The sequence below is a fragment of the Cibotium barometz genome, chromosome 18 (assembly GCF_041138505.1).
Source record: "Cibotium barometz isolate CiBa-2024 chromosome 18, ASM4113850v1, whole genome shotgun sequence".
Taxonomy (NCBI): Eukaryota; Viridiplantae; Streptophyta; class Polypodiopsida; order Cyatheales; family Cibotiaceae; genus Cibotium; species Cibotium barometz.
In genome coordinates, this window is record NC_141063.1 from 5,904,484 (window position 1) to 5,922,450 (window position 17,967).

The 17,967-nt window shown below is 44.5% G+C and overlaps 1 protein-coding gene across 3 annotated transcripts in view; it reads left to right on the plus strand.

Annotated features, from left to right (window-relative positions):
• LOC147628846 (aminopeptidase (DUF3754)) overlaps nucleotides 1-17,967 on the plus strand; it is a 103,211-nt gene that overhangs the window by 36,286 nt on the left and 48,958 nt on the right. For all 3 annotated transcript variants that reach the window (XM_086812005.1, XM_086812004.1, XM_086812007.1), the window contains exons 3-5: nucleotides 783-913; nucleotides 1,134-1,228; nucleotides 1,357-1,470. In XM_086812005.1, the coding sequence (XP_086668131.1) occupies nucleotides 805-913; nucleotides 1,134-1,228; nucleotides 1,357-1,470 (318 nt within the window). In that variant the 5' untranslated portion in view covers nucleotides 783-804. The remainder of the gene's footprint in view (nucleotides 1-782; nucleotides 914-1,133; nucleotides 1,229-1,356; nucleotides 1,471-17,967) is intronic.

The window sequence follows — 17,967 nt, forward strand, 5'->3', positions numbered from 1 at the left end:
GAGAGAGGGCCAAGCCTCAAAGGCTCAAGGCTCAAGGGCCAAGGCCCAAGGCCAAGCCAACAGCCATAAACGGCTAGAAACGGTAAGCGCAACGGCCGAAAACGGCGAGCGCAACGGCAAAAAACAGCCAGCAACGGCTCTCTGCCGTCCCCTCACAGAGCCGTCCCCGACCGGCGTCCCCGTCCCTGCGGCGTCCCCGTCCCCGTCCCCTGTGAGAGAAACACGTCGTGGGGGACGTCCGTCCATCCCCGTCGCTGTTCCGTCCCGATTCGCCGTCCCCGCGTTCCAAGCAGCCGTCTCCTCCGTCCCCTGTGACTATGGTGAGGAGAGAGGCGCAGCAAGGCGCAGGTTTATGAACCGGGGGTGGGGGGCTCACAGCTCCTCGTTTTATTATGATAATACTTCCCCCGTGTACAATGCTTTATATAGGCACCAAGGCCTTATCTTATGTTCCCTTAATAAGAGGATGTTCATACCCAAAGTGTTCACACACCACTCGACACTTTCTAGACTCCAAAATATCCAACACAAAAAGGTACAATCAGCTTTCAAAGGTGGAATCATTTCAAAGAGCATTGGAATTTTGTATGTAAATTATCTGTTTTTGGGAGTTAACCATCTGGTTGAACCATCCTAGGCAGGCCAAAAAGTGTTGCAACCTGCATCAAAACACATATAGTAGCTGGTTTATTGACATTTGTAATGGAGTCTTAACATCATCTCCGTTATTTAAATCTATTTGGAACCCCAGAATAATATATTTTCTCATTGGTTGTATGCAGCAAGGCGGCATATTGAACCATAATGGCTAGACAACGGAAAGGAAAGAAGAAAGAAATCATGAGAATCGAGCGAGAATCTGTGATAATGACCATGAAGCCACGATTGGTCATGGGACTAGCCGATCTTCTTGGTTAGTCCTCTTCCCTATGCTATGTTTAATAGCAACTAATCAAATTCATTCATGATAATGTGGGTTATCTTGTTTGTTTGGCTGGTGTTATGCATGACAAGTGTAGTCTATGGCCTTGGGTATGGTGCATTCTAATAGTTCACTTTAGTATTTTAGCAATTGCCCATCAAACAGTTGTGCTGCTATTTAATGAGCTTCAGTGACTGTTTTCCATGATCAGAGTTGGACTCCGACAGAGAAGAATTTTTAATGCTATGCAGGCGAATTGATTCAACAATCCGGGCCTGGTATCATGCAGAGTTTGAAGAGCTCATGGTAAGATTCAAAGACCTTGCATAACGCAATACGAGCTACAAATCTATTTTTTTGTCACAATGAACTGGTTGAAATAGGCTAGTTGTTTGGCAAGCACTGACTTCAAACTTTTCTGTTGCTTTTGTCAGCAATTATATTCTCTGTTTGATCCTGTACATGGCACCAAGAAGTTGGAACAGCAGGGTCTGTCTGCAGCAAGGGTTGATAGCTTGGAGCAGCAGTTTCTTCATCATCTTTTCAGAGTTAGATAATTTCTGTAACCCTGTTAAGCCAGCACAAGCTTCTGTTCTTTTGTTGGGCTAGGCTGACCAAACCATTGAAAAATCTTGTTCAACACAAAATAAAGCACAAGGTGCACGTGTGGAGAGAGAGAAAGAAAGATATATTAAGCGTCTACTAAAGACCCAATGGGCCTATGAGACCAAAGTGATACAATAATGTCCATGGCATATCTCATCATGGAATGGAAAATAAAACAGAAAGAAAACATAAACATAGCTATCTCCCTGGGGTGATACAAAACTGTCCACCATGGAATACTTAGAACATAGAAACATGAGAGAAGCATCAGCTCCGAGTAGATGGTATACCACTCTCCAAAATATCAAGCATGGGGCTAATGAGTATGGCCGAGAGGTCTCTCTCAGCTATGTCATGTGGAAAGGTAGCTTGATGGCGGTGGAGCATGTCCTGGATCTGGAGCTGATGAGGTGATCGTGACCGACTATTGGGTAGGAGGGAAGCTAGCCTGCACACACACACACACACACACACACACACACAACCTCAAGCATAGAGAAACGTGAGTGCTGGAAAAGATGTAGTGAGTACTAAAGGCCTAGGGCAAAGTGCCCAACACACATAAGTGTGTTCACATGGGGAAAAAACCTGTGTCCAGTCATAGGGAAAAAGTGCCCGTGAGTAAGCTGGGTTCACACCTGAACTAGCCGGGAGTGGACATGACCAACAAACCCCCCTCAAGTGAATGGTGTGAGTGGGTAGCAGCAGGGTGATAAAGCTGTGAATGCTGCCTTGCACTATGCTCCACAGTAAGCGTGCTAAAAGCAAGCACTTTATGACGGGGAAAAGAAGATTCCCCAATGTCATAGTGCTAATGCTAGATCACTGTAGTACATAAATGCATCACCAGAAATGCATGGATCATGTGGACATCAACTGCATCAAATCAAGAGGTATCGCATAATACCCCCCTGAAGGCAAGTACCAAATGCCAAGCTGAACTGCATGTAATCCACATCAATGCTCTGTAACTGCACCAGTGATAAGCATAAGAAGAGGTAGCATATATACACATGTGTAAAGGCAACAGGATCCAGAAGTCATGCCTGTGAGACATCATGCAATGTAAGCTGCAGAAGTGAAACTCATCAATGGAGGATCCGATGAGGAAAAATCAGCAATGGTAGGGCTGATATAAGTAAAAATTCAGCAATGGGAAAAGCTGAAAATGGGGAGAGAAAGCGGGGGCTCGAGGCGGGCATCAGCCAATGCTATGAGAGGATAGGTAAACTCTTAGCGATGCCATGATCAATGGCATGTATGGCAAGTGTAAAGATGCATAATCCCACAATGAATAATATACATGTGACATGTCAAAACCATGAGAGCAAGCCAACACTGACCAAGTGTGTAAAACGCACTCCCAGTAAACATCACATGTGAGAAAGTGACAATGTCAACACTGTAGAAACAATCCCGCTGCAAGGGAAAACAGCATAAAAGGCATCTCCAGTAGACATCACATGGGAGAAAGCGTCTAGCATAGACCAACATAAGGGTCAACAAGCATAAATGAACATGAGGCATCACCAACTGCATGTGGGCAAGTAGAATCCCCCCCTGAAATGCATCTGCCAGACAATGCATACCATGGAGTACAGACTATAAAGCATAGTCATCAAAAGCAATGGCATCAGAAGACATCTCTGCAGGCAATGAAGATGTAAGTGTCAAGGCTGACAGGTGTAGCCAAATTGGCCTGATTTGCACGTGTGGAAGAAGATGTCAGCTTCTTCTTCTTTTCACTCTCAATACGCTTCCTACATTCCTCTATGGTGTGCCCTGTTTTCCTGCAATAGTTACAACGCTTTTTCTTTTCAGGCTTGTCCTCTGTCTTGGGAGGATCCGATGGGCTAGGTTTAGGCCCAGATCTATTCCCATGAAAGAGAGCAACCATTGCTGACTCAGCAGACATCATGTTGTTCCTGTTGGAATGAGATTGCTCTTCACTGAGCAAGAGAGTCACAAGGTTATCAAAAGTGACCGCATTAGGCGCATTGCCAGCCAACAACCCCGCAAAGTGGTGCCAAATGTCTGATAAGAGTCAAAATATTTGATAAGAGTCAGGCAAGTTACGCAAAACTGTCTGAACAAGATAGCTATCTGTCAAGACCTCATCAATGTTAATGAGCTGCTCTCATAGGTCCTTCACATGCGTAAGGTACTGATCGATAGAGTCACCTTCAAGCATGCGGTTAGTCTCAAGCTTGCCCCGAAAGTAAGCTACACGAGCCTCATTGCGACCTGAATACAACGCCGCCAAGGTATCCCAAGCACCCTTTGCAGTGGTGCAGGAACGAATGTGCGGAATGATATGCCTGGGGCACGAGAGAGCAATCAATGCATGGGCCTGAGCATCCCTAGCATCCCAAGTACGCTGCTCCTGAGTAGGAGGAACATGAGGAGGACCTTTATGAGGGTGAGCGGGAATCACTTCACCTTCCGCTGGAGCAGGTTCAAGAGGACGCTCCTCAGTGCCATCCACATACAACCATACATTTTTGGCAACCAAAACATGACGCATCATATAAGCCCACATAGGATAGTTGTCTCCATTGAGCTTGTCCTCTTGAGATAGCATTCCAAAGACGTCATTATTACTGTTGGCCATGATAGCACAGCAAATCTGTCACAAGTCACCAAGAGTAGGCAATGCCGAGCAAAACCGTAAGAATGCGGGAGATAAATAGCAGGATAACCAATGGACTGAAGGAAACTCCTTCACCACGAGAAATACATATGCATGTCCCAAATCTGCAAGTGTACTGCACGATGATGCAAATCTATCAAAGTGTCCACAATGGCATACATATACTGCAGCAAACCACAAATGCAAATCCTGTAAATCTGCTAATGCGATTGTCACCTGTACCAAATGTTGTAATGCCCAAAAATTGGGGGAAATGCCCCAATGCCAACCAAATGTGCTTGTAATACCCACAAATTTAGGGAAAATGCCCCAATGCCAACCAAATGTGCATGTAATACCCAAAATTGCCTGCAAATAGTGTCAATTTTTGCAAAATAGTGCCAATTTTTGCAAAATCCCCAAATTTCTAGTGCAATACCAAATCTGCTGAAATCAATGCCAATGTGTGCCAATGTTGCAATTGCAGGCTCAATTGTAAAAAGCCCCAAATTTGAACAGGCGATGTGTGCAATTTCAGGTCAAACCTTGTAGATCTGGAATTTGAAGTTGCTTTGGGCAGTGCAGAGCAGGTACAGTTGGACCAGAGCAGGTATAGCCGTACGGTACAGTCATACGGTATAGGGCGCAGTACGGGCAGTAGGTAGCAGAGCAGATCTGGACAGTACGGTGATGAGGCGGCGCAGATCTGGGCGATGGCGTCGGTACAGTAGGTACGGGCGTAAACGGTGGCGGCAGCACACAACGGTGTCAGATCTAGACAGGCGGCGCCAGATCTGGGGCGGTGGTGCACAGGGGCAGCGGCGACGTTAGATCTGGACAGGCGGCGCATGTAGGGGCGATGACGGCAGCGTGCAGCTGAGGGTGCGACGGCGGCGAGCAGTACGGCGTGCGGACAGAGGTACAATCAGAGCAGAGGGGTGGTGGTACGACACAGGTGGCGGATCTGAGAGGTGACAGCGGCGGCGGGTAGCTGAGGGCAGTGGCAAGGTGGCTGAGGGCAAAACCCTAACCCTAAACAGCAAAAAACTTATTGCTGCAAACCCTAATGCAATAGGTTGAAGCTCAAGCTCTGAAGGGTATTAGGGGGCAAACCCTAACCCTAACCAGGCTTTGATACCAATGCTGGGTAGGAGGGGAGCTAGCCTGCACACACACACACACACACACACACACACACACACACAGCCTCAAGCACAGAGAAACGTGAGTGCTGGAAAAGATGTACTCAATAATGATATGAAAATGAAATTACAAGTGAGTACTAAAAGGCCTAGGGCAAAGTGCCCAACACACATAAGTGTTCACACGGGGAAATAACCTATGTCCAGTCACAGGGAAAAAGTGCTCATGAGTAAGCTGGGTTCACACCTGAACTAGCCGGGAGTGGACATGACCAACACCGATAGGGGGGTAGGGGCGTCGAGCACGCTGGAGTGCGGAGGCTCGGTCCGAGGTAACTCCTCTCGGGCGAGGCAGGTTTGGAGCAGCTCGTGGAGGCTCCACTAGATCCACTCTATAAGTGTCCTCCACCTCCTGGGTGCGGAAGAAACTGGTGATGGTTGGCTGCCGAGGTAGGGGGCAGGGTGGCTGGGGCCGAAGCTCTCTCAAGAAGGTGTCCCTGTGTCTGCGGAGCTCAAGCAGGACGAGGCCTAGGCAATGTTGGTCCTGGAAGTTAATGATCCTGGAGAGTGGACCAAATCGCTCACGAAATAGACAGTGAAACCTCCCTCGGATCTCATAGTATATTGGGCAGCGGCATATGTAACTTCCTCGGTCTCAACCTCTGTGTGGCATAATCGGCAGATCCTCTCCTCTCTGGGTCTCCGTATGAGCTTCTCGGCTCTAAAGATGCGCTCAGCTCTACCTGTCTCCACTTTGAGGTGGTGGGATGAAACCCATATCTGGCCATTCGCAATCTGCATGGCATGGGACATGTGAGCACTCAAGTAGCCCGGCTGCTGGATGAATCCATCCTCAGGGAGTGAGGAAGTGATCTCTGTATAAGTGCATCTTCGTGGGGAGCTCCGAAGGTGTGATCCATGTGCAATGGGTGTAGATGCTGAGAAGAACTAACCGGATAACCCGGTTGGTATCCTTGTGAGAGAGCCGGAGAAAAGGGGAGTCCAAACTGTACTGAAGGGGGGGTAGGCGGTCATGCGGAGCCCATATACTGAGAACCAATTGGAAACTAGTGCATACCATACTCCGGAGTGGCCCTCAAGTGCTAGGTGTCTTGAGGACTCCAGGGCAAGCCTCGGGTACCTGTGGGGATCCATGTGACTAATGCGATGGAGGTATGTGACTGTCTAGAAGAGTGCATCAACTACCATTGGGGCTGCAGCAAACTTTGCCTGGATAATCTGGTGTGAGACTGATGGTTTGTTGTGGATCATACGGGAGAACATCATGACCTGGGGCCTCTCAACTCGCTGCCAATCCTCATCGGATAAATCTGGTCCATAGAAGGCTGCTCCATACATCAAGGTTGGTGTGACGAGGGTGTCAAAAAGCCAGCCCTTTGTCTTGGGCTCCTAGAAATGTGCCTGGAAGCATTGCCGCTCAAGTAAGCTCAAGGTTATCCCTGTGTCACTCTGGCATGTGCTGCAGGAAGCATGGTGAAGCGTGGGCCATTGAAAGTGACACCAAGGTAGACATAGTAAGAGGCAATCTCTACATGATCCCCTCTATATGTGAAGCTTAATTTGGATGTGAAGGGGCGAGAGGTATTGAAGACCATTACCTTGGTTTTACCAAGGTTAACAGAGAGGTCCCGCTGAGTGCAAAAGTCTTGTAAGGCATCCAACTGTCTCTGAAGCCCCTTGGCTGAGTCTGAGAGGAGGACGATGTCATCTGCATAAAGTAGTATGGGGATCAATATGCCTGCCAGTGTGGGACCAGCCCTGCCTAATCCGTCAATGAAGTCTCTTACTCGTCCGGTGACGGACTCATAGAGGGCGATGATGCTCCAAACCATGTCAGATGGGACTCCTATCTCCTGTAGACGCTGTAGGAGGCGGGCTCGGGGTACAGTATCAAAAGCTTTGCGGAAATCCAGAAAGCAGTAGTAAATCCTCTGATGTGCTGCTCTACCCTCCTCGATGATGGCACGGAGGGTGAAGATGTGGTCAAGGGTAGAGTAGCTCTTCCGAAAGCCTGCCTGTCCTGAGGCTGTGCATCCCTGGCTCTCTGCAAATGCATTGAGCTCCGCCTCTAGCACTGATCCATAGAGTTTGGCCAATGTGTGGCCAATCATGATTGACCTGTAATTATTAGGATCAAGTGGATCTCCGTCTTTGAGGATGGGGGTGATGGTTTTGGTGGACCAAGAGGGTGGAAATCCTTCACAAAGGGCTTTATTGAACATGTAGGCTAATAGGGGTGCTAGGGTATCATCGGCATGCGAGATGTACTCGGTAGTGAGTCCCTCATGATCCTGGGCTCGCCCATTGCGTAGTCTACGAATGGCCTTGAGGACCATGCCCTTTGTGAAGAAGGTGGAGGTGGTGGGACAGGGATCTGATGGTGGGGGTAGGGGTGGCTGATGGGGGATATGATAGAGGGAGCATGCATAGGAGTGCCATGTGTCTGAGCAGGTAATAGGTGTGGGAGGGCGATGTTCTCGGAGTTTCCTCCAGGCCTCTTTGCAGTTCAGCCCTAAGAAAAGTCGGTATAACTCATTCTCTTTCCGAGCATAGAACTCCCGTTTCTTGCGTTGGGTGAACCGTTCAGAAATCCGTTATGCTTGGCGCTTCGTGAGAGAGAGAGAGAGTCTCCAAGTAGCAAAAGCTTCTACTTTATTGTTAAAACTAAAAAAGTTGTACTCTCTCTCTCTCCCTCTCCCACACACACACACACACACACACACACACACACACACACACATTTTTTTTGTGAAGCCACTATATATTAATGAAAACGATGTGAAGCCACTGTGCATTCATAGCCACCCGATGTGGGTGGTGCTATGAATAAGGAGCTAAAAACAGTGTGAAAACACCTCAAACTGCTGAAGGGAGAGCTCTCCGAGATCGAAGCAATCATGGAGAGACCTGAAAAGAGCAGTACGGAAATGGGGAAAAGGTGGAACAGGGTCACCACAAAAGTGGAGCTAATTCCATGTGAAGTAGATGGTCCACAATGCTCAGAATCGCATCCAATCAAAGAAAAGCACGAACTCTGAAAGGTCCGAAGGTAATCTACCAAAGATCCCAAAAAGGCGCCCAAATCGATGGCGAGGGAAACGAAGCTGTAAGGAGCTGGAGAGGTGGTGAATAAAGTTGCAAGAATGCTGACATGTCCATAACATATGAGGCACAGTCTCAGCAGTGCGGAAGCATCGACAACAAAGAGTTGGAGCAATATGCCGACGTGCAAGCAAGGCTCCTACGGGAAGCACGCCAGTAATGCATCTCCAGAGGAAAACCCATTGTTTGAGTAGCATCTTGGATTTCCATACCTTTTTTAATGTAAGTCGCCACCAAGACAACGGCTTGTCAATATGCTAAGGATTGGTCCCATGATCCACAATCCAAGGTGGAGGAATAAGCAAGCGATATGCCTTTGATACAATGAGGAGATAAAATGGAACATCTGGATAACCCGGCTGCTGACGGTCAACAGACCAATCCTGCAATGCATCAACCGTCTCAAGAAGAGGCACTGGCTGAAAGGGCTCCAATAGCTGAATAATCTCATGCCAAATTGGACGGTGGTGCATTCCTAAATGACAAGTCTGGAGTGCTCTAGGAAAAGACAAAACCATGCTATGCTCATCCATAACATCGTGCACAGAACAGATACCCAATACTGATAAATGATAGGCTCGTTGAGGATGATCCAAAGCAAGTGGTCAAGGAAAAGCCCGACTCCGATGAATGCTCTGAGTGCCACACACACACACACACACACACACACACGCACACACTCACACACACGTGCGTGTGCACATACATGCACATGCGCTGCACACAAAGGTCTTACTTCATAGCTGTACAGACTTTTATTTCATGGCTGCACATACTGGCTTCTTCCCCTTGCTGATCCCTTTACGATGCCTAGATGGCTTCCTTTGGTCCCTCTCTTGATATTCGGGTTGGTGGGAGGCCTCCCTTTGATCACCATGGAGGTTGGTCCCCACAGTAGTCTCATCCGCTCATCACGATTGTTCTTCGAAGTACTTCCCCCAATCCCCTCTAGAGGGTCCGCATTGTGGGCCCCTAGGGATGGAAGTGGCTTTGGCGTATTTTGTTACCCAAGGAGAAAAATATCATGTACGGGCTTTGGGGGAGCACATGCTAAAGATTTGTCCATATATAACCATGAATAATTATCGAAGTAATGTGATGGTTATGAACGTTTCGTTATTTCTTGATAACGTGGATGGGACATCATGGTGCAGCGCATAAAGCTGTCCATAAGCCCATATGGCTGAATTATATGCATATAAAGCTGTCCATAAACCCATATGAGTGTCTCTCAGCCAATATGGCTGAGATACAATACCCCATGGCAATAGCAAATCCCCAATGGCTCAATTTCATGCCCAATGGCTGAGATACAATACCCCATGACAATAGCAAGTACCCAATAACGTGGATGGGACATCATGGTGCAGTGCATTAAGCTGTCCATAAGCCCATATGGCTGAATTATACGCACATAAAGCTGTCCATAAACCCATATGACTGTCTCTCAGCCAATATGGTTGAGATACGATACCCCATGGCAATAGCAAATGAGGGCTCCAATTTATAGATTTGGGGTTCTCATTAGCTAATATGGCAAGTTAAAGCTATAATGACAAGTGTAGAGCTGAGGTGACAAGTGTGAGGCCACTTGTCTCACTTCAGGCACAACCATCTAAGCACTCAACTGTCCCAAGAAAGATGCATAGATCCATGGAAGAATGCATCTAGGGTAGGATTTTTGAGGTGGTTTGCAGCAGGCAAAGCTAGAGGAAAGCATTCCCTGGGAGTCGTGTGCTCAAAAGAGCATACCATTGGCTTTTAGATAAGTTCAAAAGATGGAGCATCAGGCATGATCATTCTCAATAGGAGACCATAGCCGTGTTAAGGGAAAGAGATTGCAGGCATGGGGACAAAGTGGAACAGATGCACAGTTCTCTAACTAACCTGGAGAGGAATCACAAGAATGACAGGGTTCTCAAGTGTCAGAAGTTAGGCAGTCAAAGTACAGAGTTAGTAGTCCAGGGAGGAAGGATGGCATGTTTCCAACCCATCATCATCATCAAGTTTAGCAGGAGGGAATGTCACATGCACACACGTGGACATGGCTAACCTCATAGTTAATGTCTGATTAGGAAACACTCTAGGACTAATTCTAGGGCACTAGCAAGCTCAGACAAGCACAAAAGAAGCCCTACAAAAGAGCAGTCGTCTAGGTGGACAGTAGCAACCTGATGAAGTTGGCAACTGGCCGATAACAGTCGGCCAATTTAGAGGGCATTAGTGGAGCCTATATAAGGCTAGGCCTAGTTTAGAGGGCATTAGTGGATCCTATATAAGGCTAAGCTAGCATCAATCGTAGTTATCTGACCCCCCCTATGAGGCAGGTCATTCGACAGTCCTGTAAGTCAGAATTTCGTCCATGTTTGGAAGGCCAAAGGCCACAATCAAAGACATCTTTTTTGTAACATATCAATATACTGAAAATACGGTTCATCTCTCTTCTCTCTCTCTATATATTCTTTGCATGTTCCTAATTAGTAGGCTTAGGGCTGGATCAAGTACAACAAGGCTTCTATGCATGCAATAGGCCACAACCCTCGTGCGACATCAGACTCTGGAGAGTGGAACATGCTAGCTCTGGGAGCTCGTCTGCAGCTTGGCCACCTGGCACATCAAGCGTGTGTATTGCAGTAAGAGCATTGGAGGTGAGCCCGGTTGCCTGCGGAGACCATTCGTGCTTTTTGGCTAGATCTCATTCACACCCTACCGGGACACGTGGAGTGTGTGACAGGGGACTCAAAGCGCATGCAGAGACGAGGAGCGGCTTTTCATTGCACCTAGAGCACTGGACCCTTCTATTCTACAGAGGAGGGCACGGTCATCTGACATTACATTTGGCTCTTCTCCACTCCGAGAGCTGTGAGCCATGGAGGGAGCCCCTCTTCATTTTTTCATGGTCATGGACATAGTTGTATTACGCTGTTTGGTGGGTTTTCTTTTAACTAATAGAAGGATCTTTTTTGGGGGAAAAAAAGTATGTATCTTACGGTGATCTTTTCTGGACAAAAAATTATCCATGAAATCCCGCAATTTTAGCTTGCCTAGCTAGAGCATACGTATTACTAGCAAATCTAGAGCTCAAGTGCTTTCAGGCACCCACTAGGTCTAGCTTCACTGTCAATGATAGCTTTGGTTTTAATCAACTAGTCCATTCCTAGTATGACATCATATTGTCCCCGACAAGCAGTTTGAAAATTTTGATAAGGATTGGACATTGTCCAAGTTGAAACTAAGGATCTGTAATGAAATCTTTTTTTCTAGTAGCCAATTAAAGAGGTCTGTCGGTCTCAATGTGAAGTAGATTTAAGAGCTTTCACCATTCTAGGAGATAGAAAACTATGACTACTATCAGAATCAATTAAAAAATCACATTTTCAGCCTAAAATAGTTTCTTTAATCTTTATCGAGCTATAATGAGTATGAACTTCTCTAGATTCAATTGCTGCATAAACATACATAGACGAGTTTATAGGCATACCTCCTTTCTTAGTGCACTCTTCTTTAGTTGGATCTTCTACCAGCACTGCTTTAGCTCGGATATCTATCTTGAGATGTAGATCATGAAGGGAGCATTCTTGGTACATTGTAAGGTCATGTGGCCTTATTCTCCACATGTGTAGCAAAATCCAAGCCTTTGAGCTTTGTCTATGAACTTAGGGTCACTCTACCACCACATTTTATTTTCAAGCCATTTGGAAAAATGCGTCTTTGAAATGTTCTAAAAACATTTCATACAATCCGGGGAAGTTTCATAAACGTTTCATACTGTTGGAGTATGCACAGGCGGAAGCATAGACAAAGAAAGAGAGAGAGAGAGAGGAGGGACAAAGCGATTGTTGACAAGATTACCTTTATTGATAAGCTAGAAGTTTACAATGGTGATAGCCAGCAACTGAGCATTAAGCAATGTGCTTGAGGATGTGACGTAAGAGTGATGAGGGGAGGAGGCCTCTATATAAGGAGAATAAGTAGCCAAGAAGTTGGCCAACTGTACATGAAGCTGGCCGACAGGAACAAATCAGTCCATGACCTAGAAAATATATTAAAATACATGTGCTCAATTAAAAAGGTCCAGTTCTCTCACATGGAGATGCACAATATTCTAACACCCCCTCTGTAGCTCAGTGTGTGCAAAAGTCTGAAGAAGATAAGATAATGAAGATGCAACCTTGGACACTCGAGTATTGTGCAGTACCAGATACGCCTCGGAAAGAGCACATGCCAACTTGACTCCTCGAAACAGAATGCTAGCAAAGAAATCTGCATGGCTCTGAATTTCCACACGATGTGCAGTGAACTCCAAGTATATAGAATGATGAGCAGATGGACATACCACGCCCATAATCCCCCAACAGTGGACTGTGAACACATCACGTCACAAAACCTCGAACAATGAACTCAGAACACATCTTGTAACTATTTGGCTCTCCTAGCTCTTTTCACATGATAGAACTCATGCCCGGACACATGGACTAGTTGATGGACACATGGGAACAGGGTTCCTATAGTCGGCATTGGAAAAAGCACCATTCTTGGCAAAAAAACAAGAAAAAGCAAAAAGTCAAACAGGGTTGACCACGAGCCAAGGGCACCATTGGAAAGAGGAGACTAAGCCGGACCAAAAAGCTAAAAGGCGCTTTCTCAAAAAGCAGCTCTAAGGCCAAAAAGCAAGGCCTTAAAGTCCGAAAAAGCAAAGTATCAAAAGATGAATAATATTTTATTAATAAGAGTAAAAGAGGAAAGCAAAGAAAAAGCATGGGTAAGCTTTCTAGCAAAAAGCAGGGCTCCCCTCTAGTATAAAACTAGCTTGTGCCCTTCTTGAGTACTAATTTGAAGAGTATTCTCTCAACCATTATCAAGCTTGGAGATACACCTTTACCATCATCAACATCTTCAACGAAGCGTGGAGATTATCAAGGAAGCTTTAAGCTCACCATACCTACATAACCACCGCCAGTGGTGTATGCTACTTGCCAACAACTAGCTGCCGTCTGGATCACTAGCAGCTGCTGCCGCCCATCTGTGTGCAACCGTGCCATACATCTGCTTTGCGCCACTTGAACAATAGCCGCTAGCCAGCACTTATTTGGCTGCCGTCTTACTACCTGGCCTCCATTGCTGCCTATTCAGTACTGCCATCAAGCACCTGCTGTTCCCTTGCGCCTGCTTACCACAAGCGCACGTTGCTGCTGGTGTCACCGCCTATAGAGCACCAACTGCCTGCCCTTTGGCCACGGCCTGAACCTGTTGCTGAACTGTGCGTCGCCTCTCTGTCATCTGCAGCCCGCACCGTTGTACTACTGTTCTGAACCCCCTTGCAGCAGCAGCCAGTGTTGTCTACAGCCGGCTGCTACTAACATCGTCTACCTGCTGTTCCTTGTTTGGTTGCCATCTACAGAAGCTGTGCCACCAACTGTTTCTGCCAGCTACCGTGTGCTTCCAACATCACCATGTTGCTGTACAGAACCGCCTGAACCTAGCTGCGCCATAAGAAGCACTGCCCCTTGCTTGTGGACCACCCAGCTCCGCCATTTGAACTGCCTGTTATTTGATAACGTCGGCCGGCTTTCTTTCGACCTTGTTAGGGAACGCTCTCTACCTCAGGATTGGACATTGAGTTTACTATTGGTTGTCATATACTTCATCATCTACACACCCTTACTGTGTACATTGTGTAGAAGCTTGAAATATTTGGATATGGAGCTTGGGCATGGAAAGGCATGTAACTTGGACATAGAGCTTGGACATAGAACATAGAGCTTGCACATGGAGCATAGACATGGAGAACTTGGACATAGAGCTTGGACATGGAACATAGAGCTTGCACATGCAACTTGGACATATAGCCTGGACATGGATTTGGATCTGGACTTGGATCATGGACTTGGAATTGATTTGAAACTTGGACTTGGATTCAATGGATTTGGATTTGGATATTGGATCTGGTACTCGCTCGGTGAGAGATACTTGTGGGTCATTCCTGTGTTGTGCTCGGCATCAGAGATCTTGTGCCTTGACATCGACATTGACTTGGATATTCTATATCGGCATATCTATTTGTTTTGTATTCATTGATTGTATTGATCCTCGTGCCCGTGGATTGTTCCTAAATAAATTCCTAAAAGGGGGCGGGGCTTGTTTCCCGCTCAGCGTGGTGTATTGTGCAAGATCCCTTGTTATAGGACCATGGTACATGTAGATTAAAATATTCCATAAATTTAATAATAGAAGAAATAAACCATAAACACCATAGCATAAAAATCAAAGAACACAAGATTGGGTACAATCTTCTCCCCAACGTATGTGGCTCCACTCCCACGCACGGTATTTAAATCATATTATTATAAATTTAGCCCTTGGAGCCATAAATAGCATAGCATTCCAAAATTGGGCTTTTTTCAAAATTGAATCTTAGTCCAATGCTTTAAAAGTACCTCATAAAAAATAAACCTTGCCTAATATATGTACAATGGGCCAAACTATACAGAATCAAATATTTAGCGCACACGTGCTCGGCTAGATAATCTCGTTTAATGTCCACCTTGGTTGTTTCGAACTCATGATCTATACTCAACATAGTCCACAATGTTAGACCACCATTACTTTGGAATCACTCTCAAAAATAATTTTGACAAATGGATATCATTCACTACTATGCTTCACACATAAATCATGCATCTCACATATTTAATCGGATTCATTTCCATGATAAAATATTCAAAAAAATCTCACTCCCGTGATAGTCTTCCCGTTTGAGAAGACAACCGTCCTCGGTTGTAACTATTAGCACACACAGGAGATTGAACACACTAATCGTTCCCACATTGGATTCACTCACAATGTCTTTTACATGCGTCTCACGTGTCTTATAGTTTATCGGATTCACTCACAATAAAGACAATGTTTTCGTACACGTTGCACGTATTCATAGAGTTGGTCAAACTCACACCACACGTCTCACACGTGTCATAGCTGGTTGGATTGACTCACAACTAACTAGGGTCACCCTCTAAAGAATCAGATTCACTCTTAATTCTTATACCACACTGGGTCACCCTCATCAAGAATTAATTTAGAAGAGTTGATCGGATTCACTCACAATCAAACTCACACATTTCTTATATGCGTCACATATGTCACACTTGGTTGGATTCACTCATAACCAAATAATTATTTAATCACACTTGGGTTACCCAAGATGAATAGAAAATGTTATTATTCGTAACATTTCCTCTTGCTTGAGTTGCAACTGTCCTCAATTACATTTTTAAGTAGCAAGTGAAAAGAGTCAAGATATAATATTCGTCAGAGATAGAATCCCTCTCAATACTAGATTGTGATAAATTATCCGTCATAGATAAGCATCACTAATATTAATCATAGTGATGCAAAAGAGTGTTCCTCACGAACATTAACACGAGTGTGTGTCAGAGACAACTCGTCGACTTTTGAAAAGAGCATAATTTGTAGAGTTGAAAATACGAAAGTCTATGTGTTCATTGTGAAATGACAATAAGTAATATATATTTCTCAGTGATCAATTGAAAAATACATGTGTATCATTGTTATTTCAATGAAGTCTTAATAGTGAATGATCTAATATGTATTTTCATCCGCATTTAGAAAGTACATATTAGTCATTGAAACTATTATGATAAATAATTTGAATTTAACTATAGTTTTTCTCCTCTTGCTTGGTAAGAAGGTCACCTAAGGACTCTAAATTCTTATATATGTATATGTATATATATATATATATATATATATATATATTGAACAATGCATAAGTATGAGTTTTAGGCTTACCTCTCTAGTGGTAGAAATCATGATTGGGTGTACTCTCTTAATTTGGTTGGTCGTTGTTGTCTTCGTCTTCAATCACGTTCACGAGCGCAATTTGATTCTTTCTCTTTTCTGACACTCATATGCATAATTTCCTTCTTTGTTGCATTTGTAGCATGTAATCACACGAGGCTTTTGGTTTCCATTGATATTCTTCTTTGATGATTCGGTCTTCTTTCCATTCACTTGTGAACCATTGTCATTTGCTGCTTCGCCTTTAGGTTGAAATTTCTCAAAAGGTTTGGAGAGATGATTAGATCGAGGAAACTGAGGAATGTGAGATTCTGCCACTGTAGTGTCTCTGAAATGTTCATTTTTCTTCTCACAGTTTAAGGCTAAAGAAATGGTGTTGCTAAGAGAATGAGGATGGAACATGTTCACTTTTGCTCTAATAGCTGATTTCAATCCAGCTATAAACTTTCTCCTTTGCTCTTTTTCGCGCACTTTTTCTATAGCTTAAAGTTGTAATAACGTTTGCCAAAATCTGTCAATGTAGGATGACATATTCTCCTTTTCCAACTGTCGAAAAATATCCCATTGCTGTCTGGCTTTACTCTTGTATGACGGAGGTAAGAAATCCTTCTTGATCAAGTTTTGGAATTCTTTCCATGACTTTGGTTTGCGTTTGCGCTGTCTAATAACATTCCACCAAAGAGTTGCACTACGTACCAAATGATTAGTAGCACATTTAACCTTATCCTTCTCAAAAAAAATCTCTCCAGAAAAATAATAATCAAGCTAGCTCAACCATGCGAGTATGATGTGTGTATTCTTTTTAACATCATAATCCTGAAAAGTAGAAGCCTTTCTGCTGATCTTATGTCCCTTTCGAGACTCTTGAGCTTTGAGAGTAGTTCGCACAGTCCTTTGGATAGGGTTCTCCTTAGAATCTTGAGAATCAGATTCCGAAGATGCACGTCTTCGCTTACGAACAAATTTCTGCTTAAAATCTTCTCTTTTCCTCTTCTCACTCAACAACTGAGCTTGAAGTGCATTTAGTTGATCTTGGATAGTAGGCGGTTGTGGATTTGTAGTCATGATTAAAGAAAAGAAGGTAAAATATTGATATAGTATGAATGATGGTAAAATAAACTTAGCTGTTATTTTCAATGCTATGCCTCAAGTCGAAGTCGATGTCGTCCAATGAAGAATAAGAATAATGCCTTGATGTTGACAATTCGGAAAGAAGCCCGTTCAAAACCGCTTCGAAAAATCTTCAAAAATTTTGCTGAGAGATAACACCGAAAATATTTGTTGTTGTAAGAGGCTTCCAAATAATATGAAGAAGTTTTAGTAATTTTCTGCAATTTGTGGAAATTTTGAATTTTCCCTTGAGTTGTGTCCGTGCTTTGAAATGCTTGTAACCCTTTGAAGTTAAGCTTTTGAGAAGACAAAAGCTTTAAGTTTTTAAAGCTAAGGCTTAATTAAAGCTTTAGTAAGCTTATTAAGCTTTGTAAAAAGCTTCACAACAAAACGGCCGTCGGCCTTGCGAGCTGCGCATAGATAAAACAAAAAAAAAAACCCACCACACGTAGCGCGAATTTGGAGAGGGAAGAAAAAGCTCAGTCGTGGTAGTTGCCGTTGCCTAGGGAAAAAGAGAGAGAGAGATGGAAAATTAGCAATTTAATTCTTCCATATACTCCAATTATCCAGTTACTGTGAGAGAAGAAAAACGATTTAATTTCATGCTTGTAATTCAT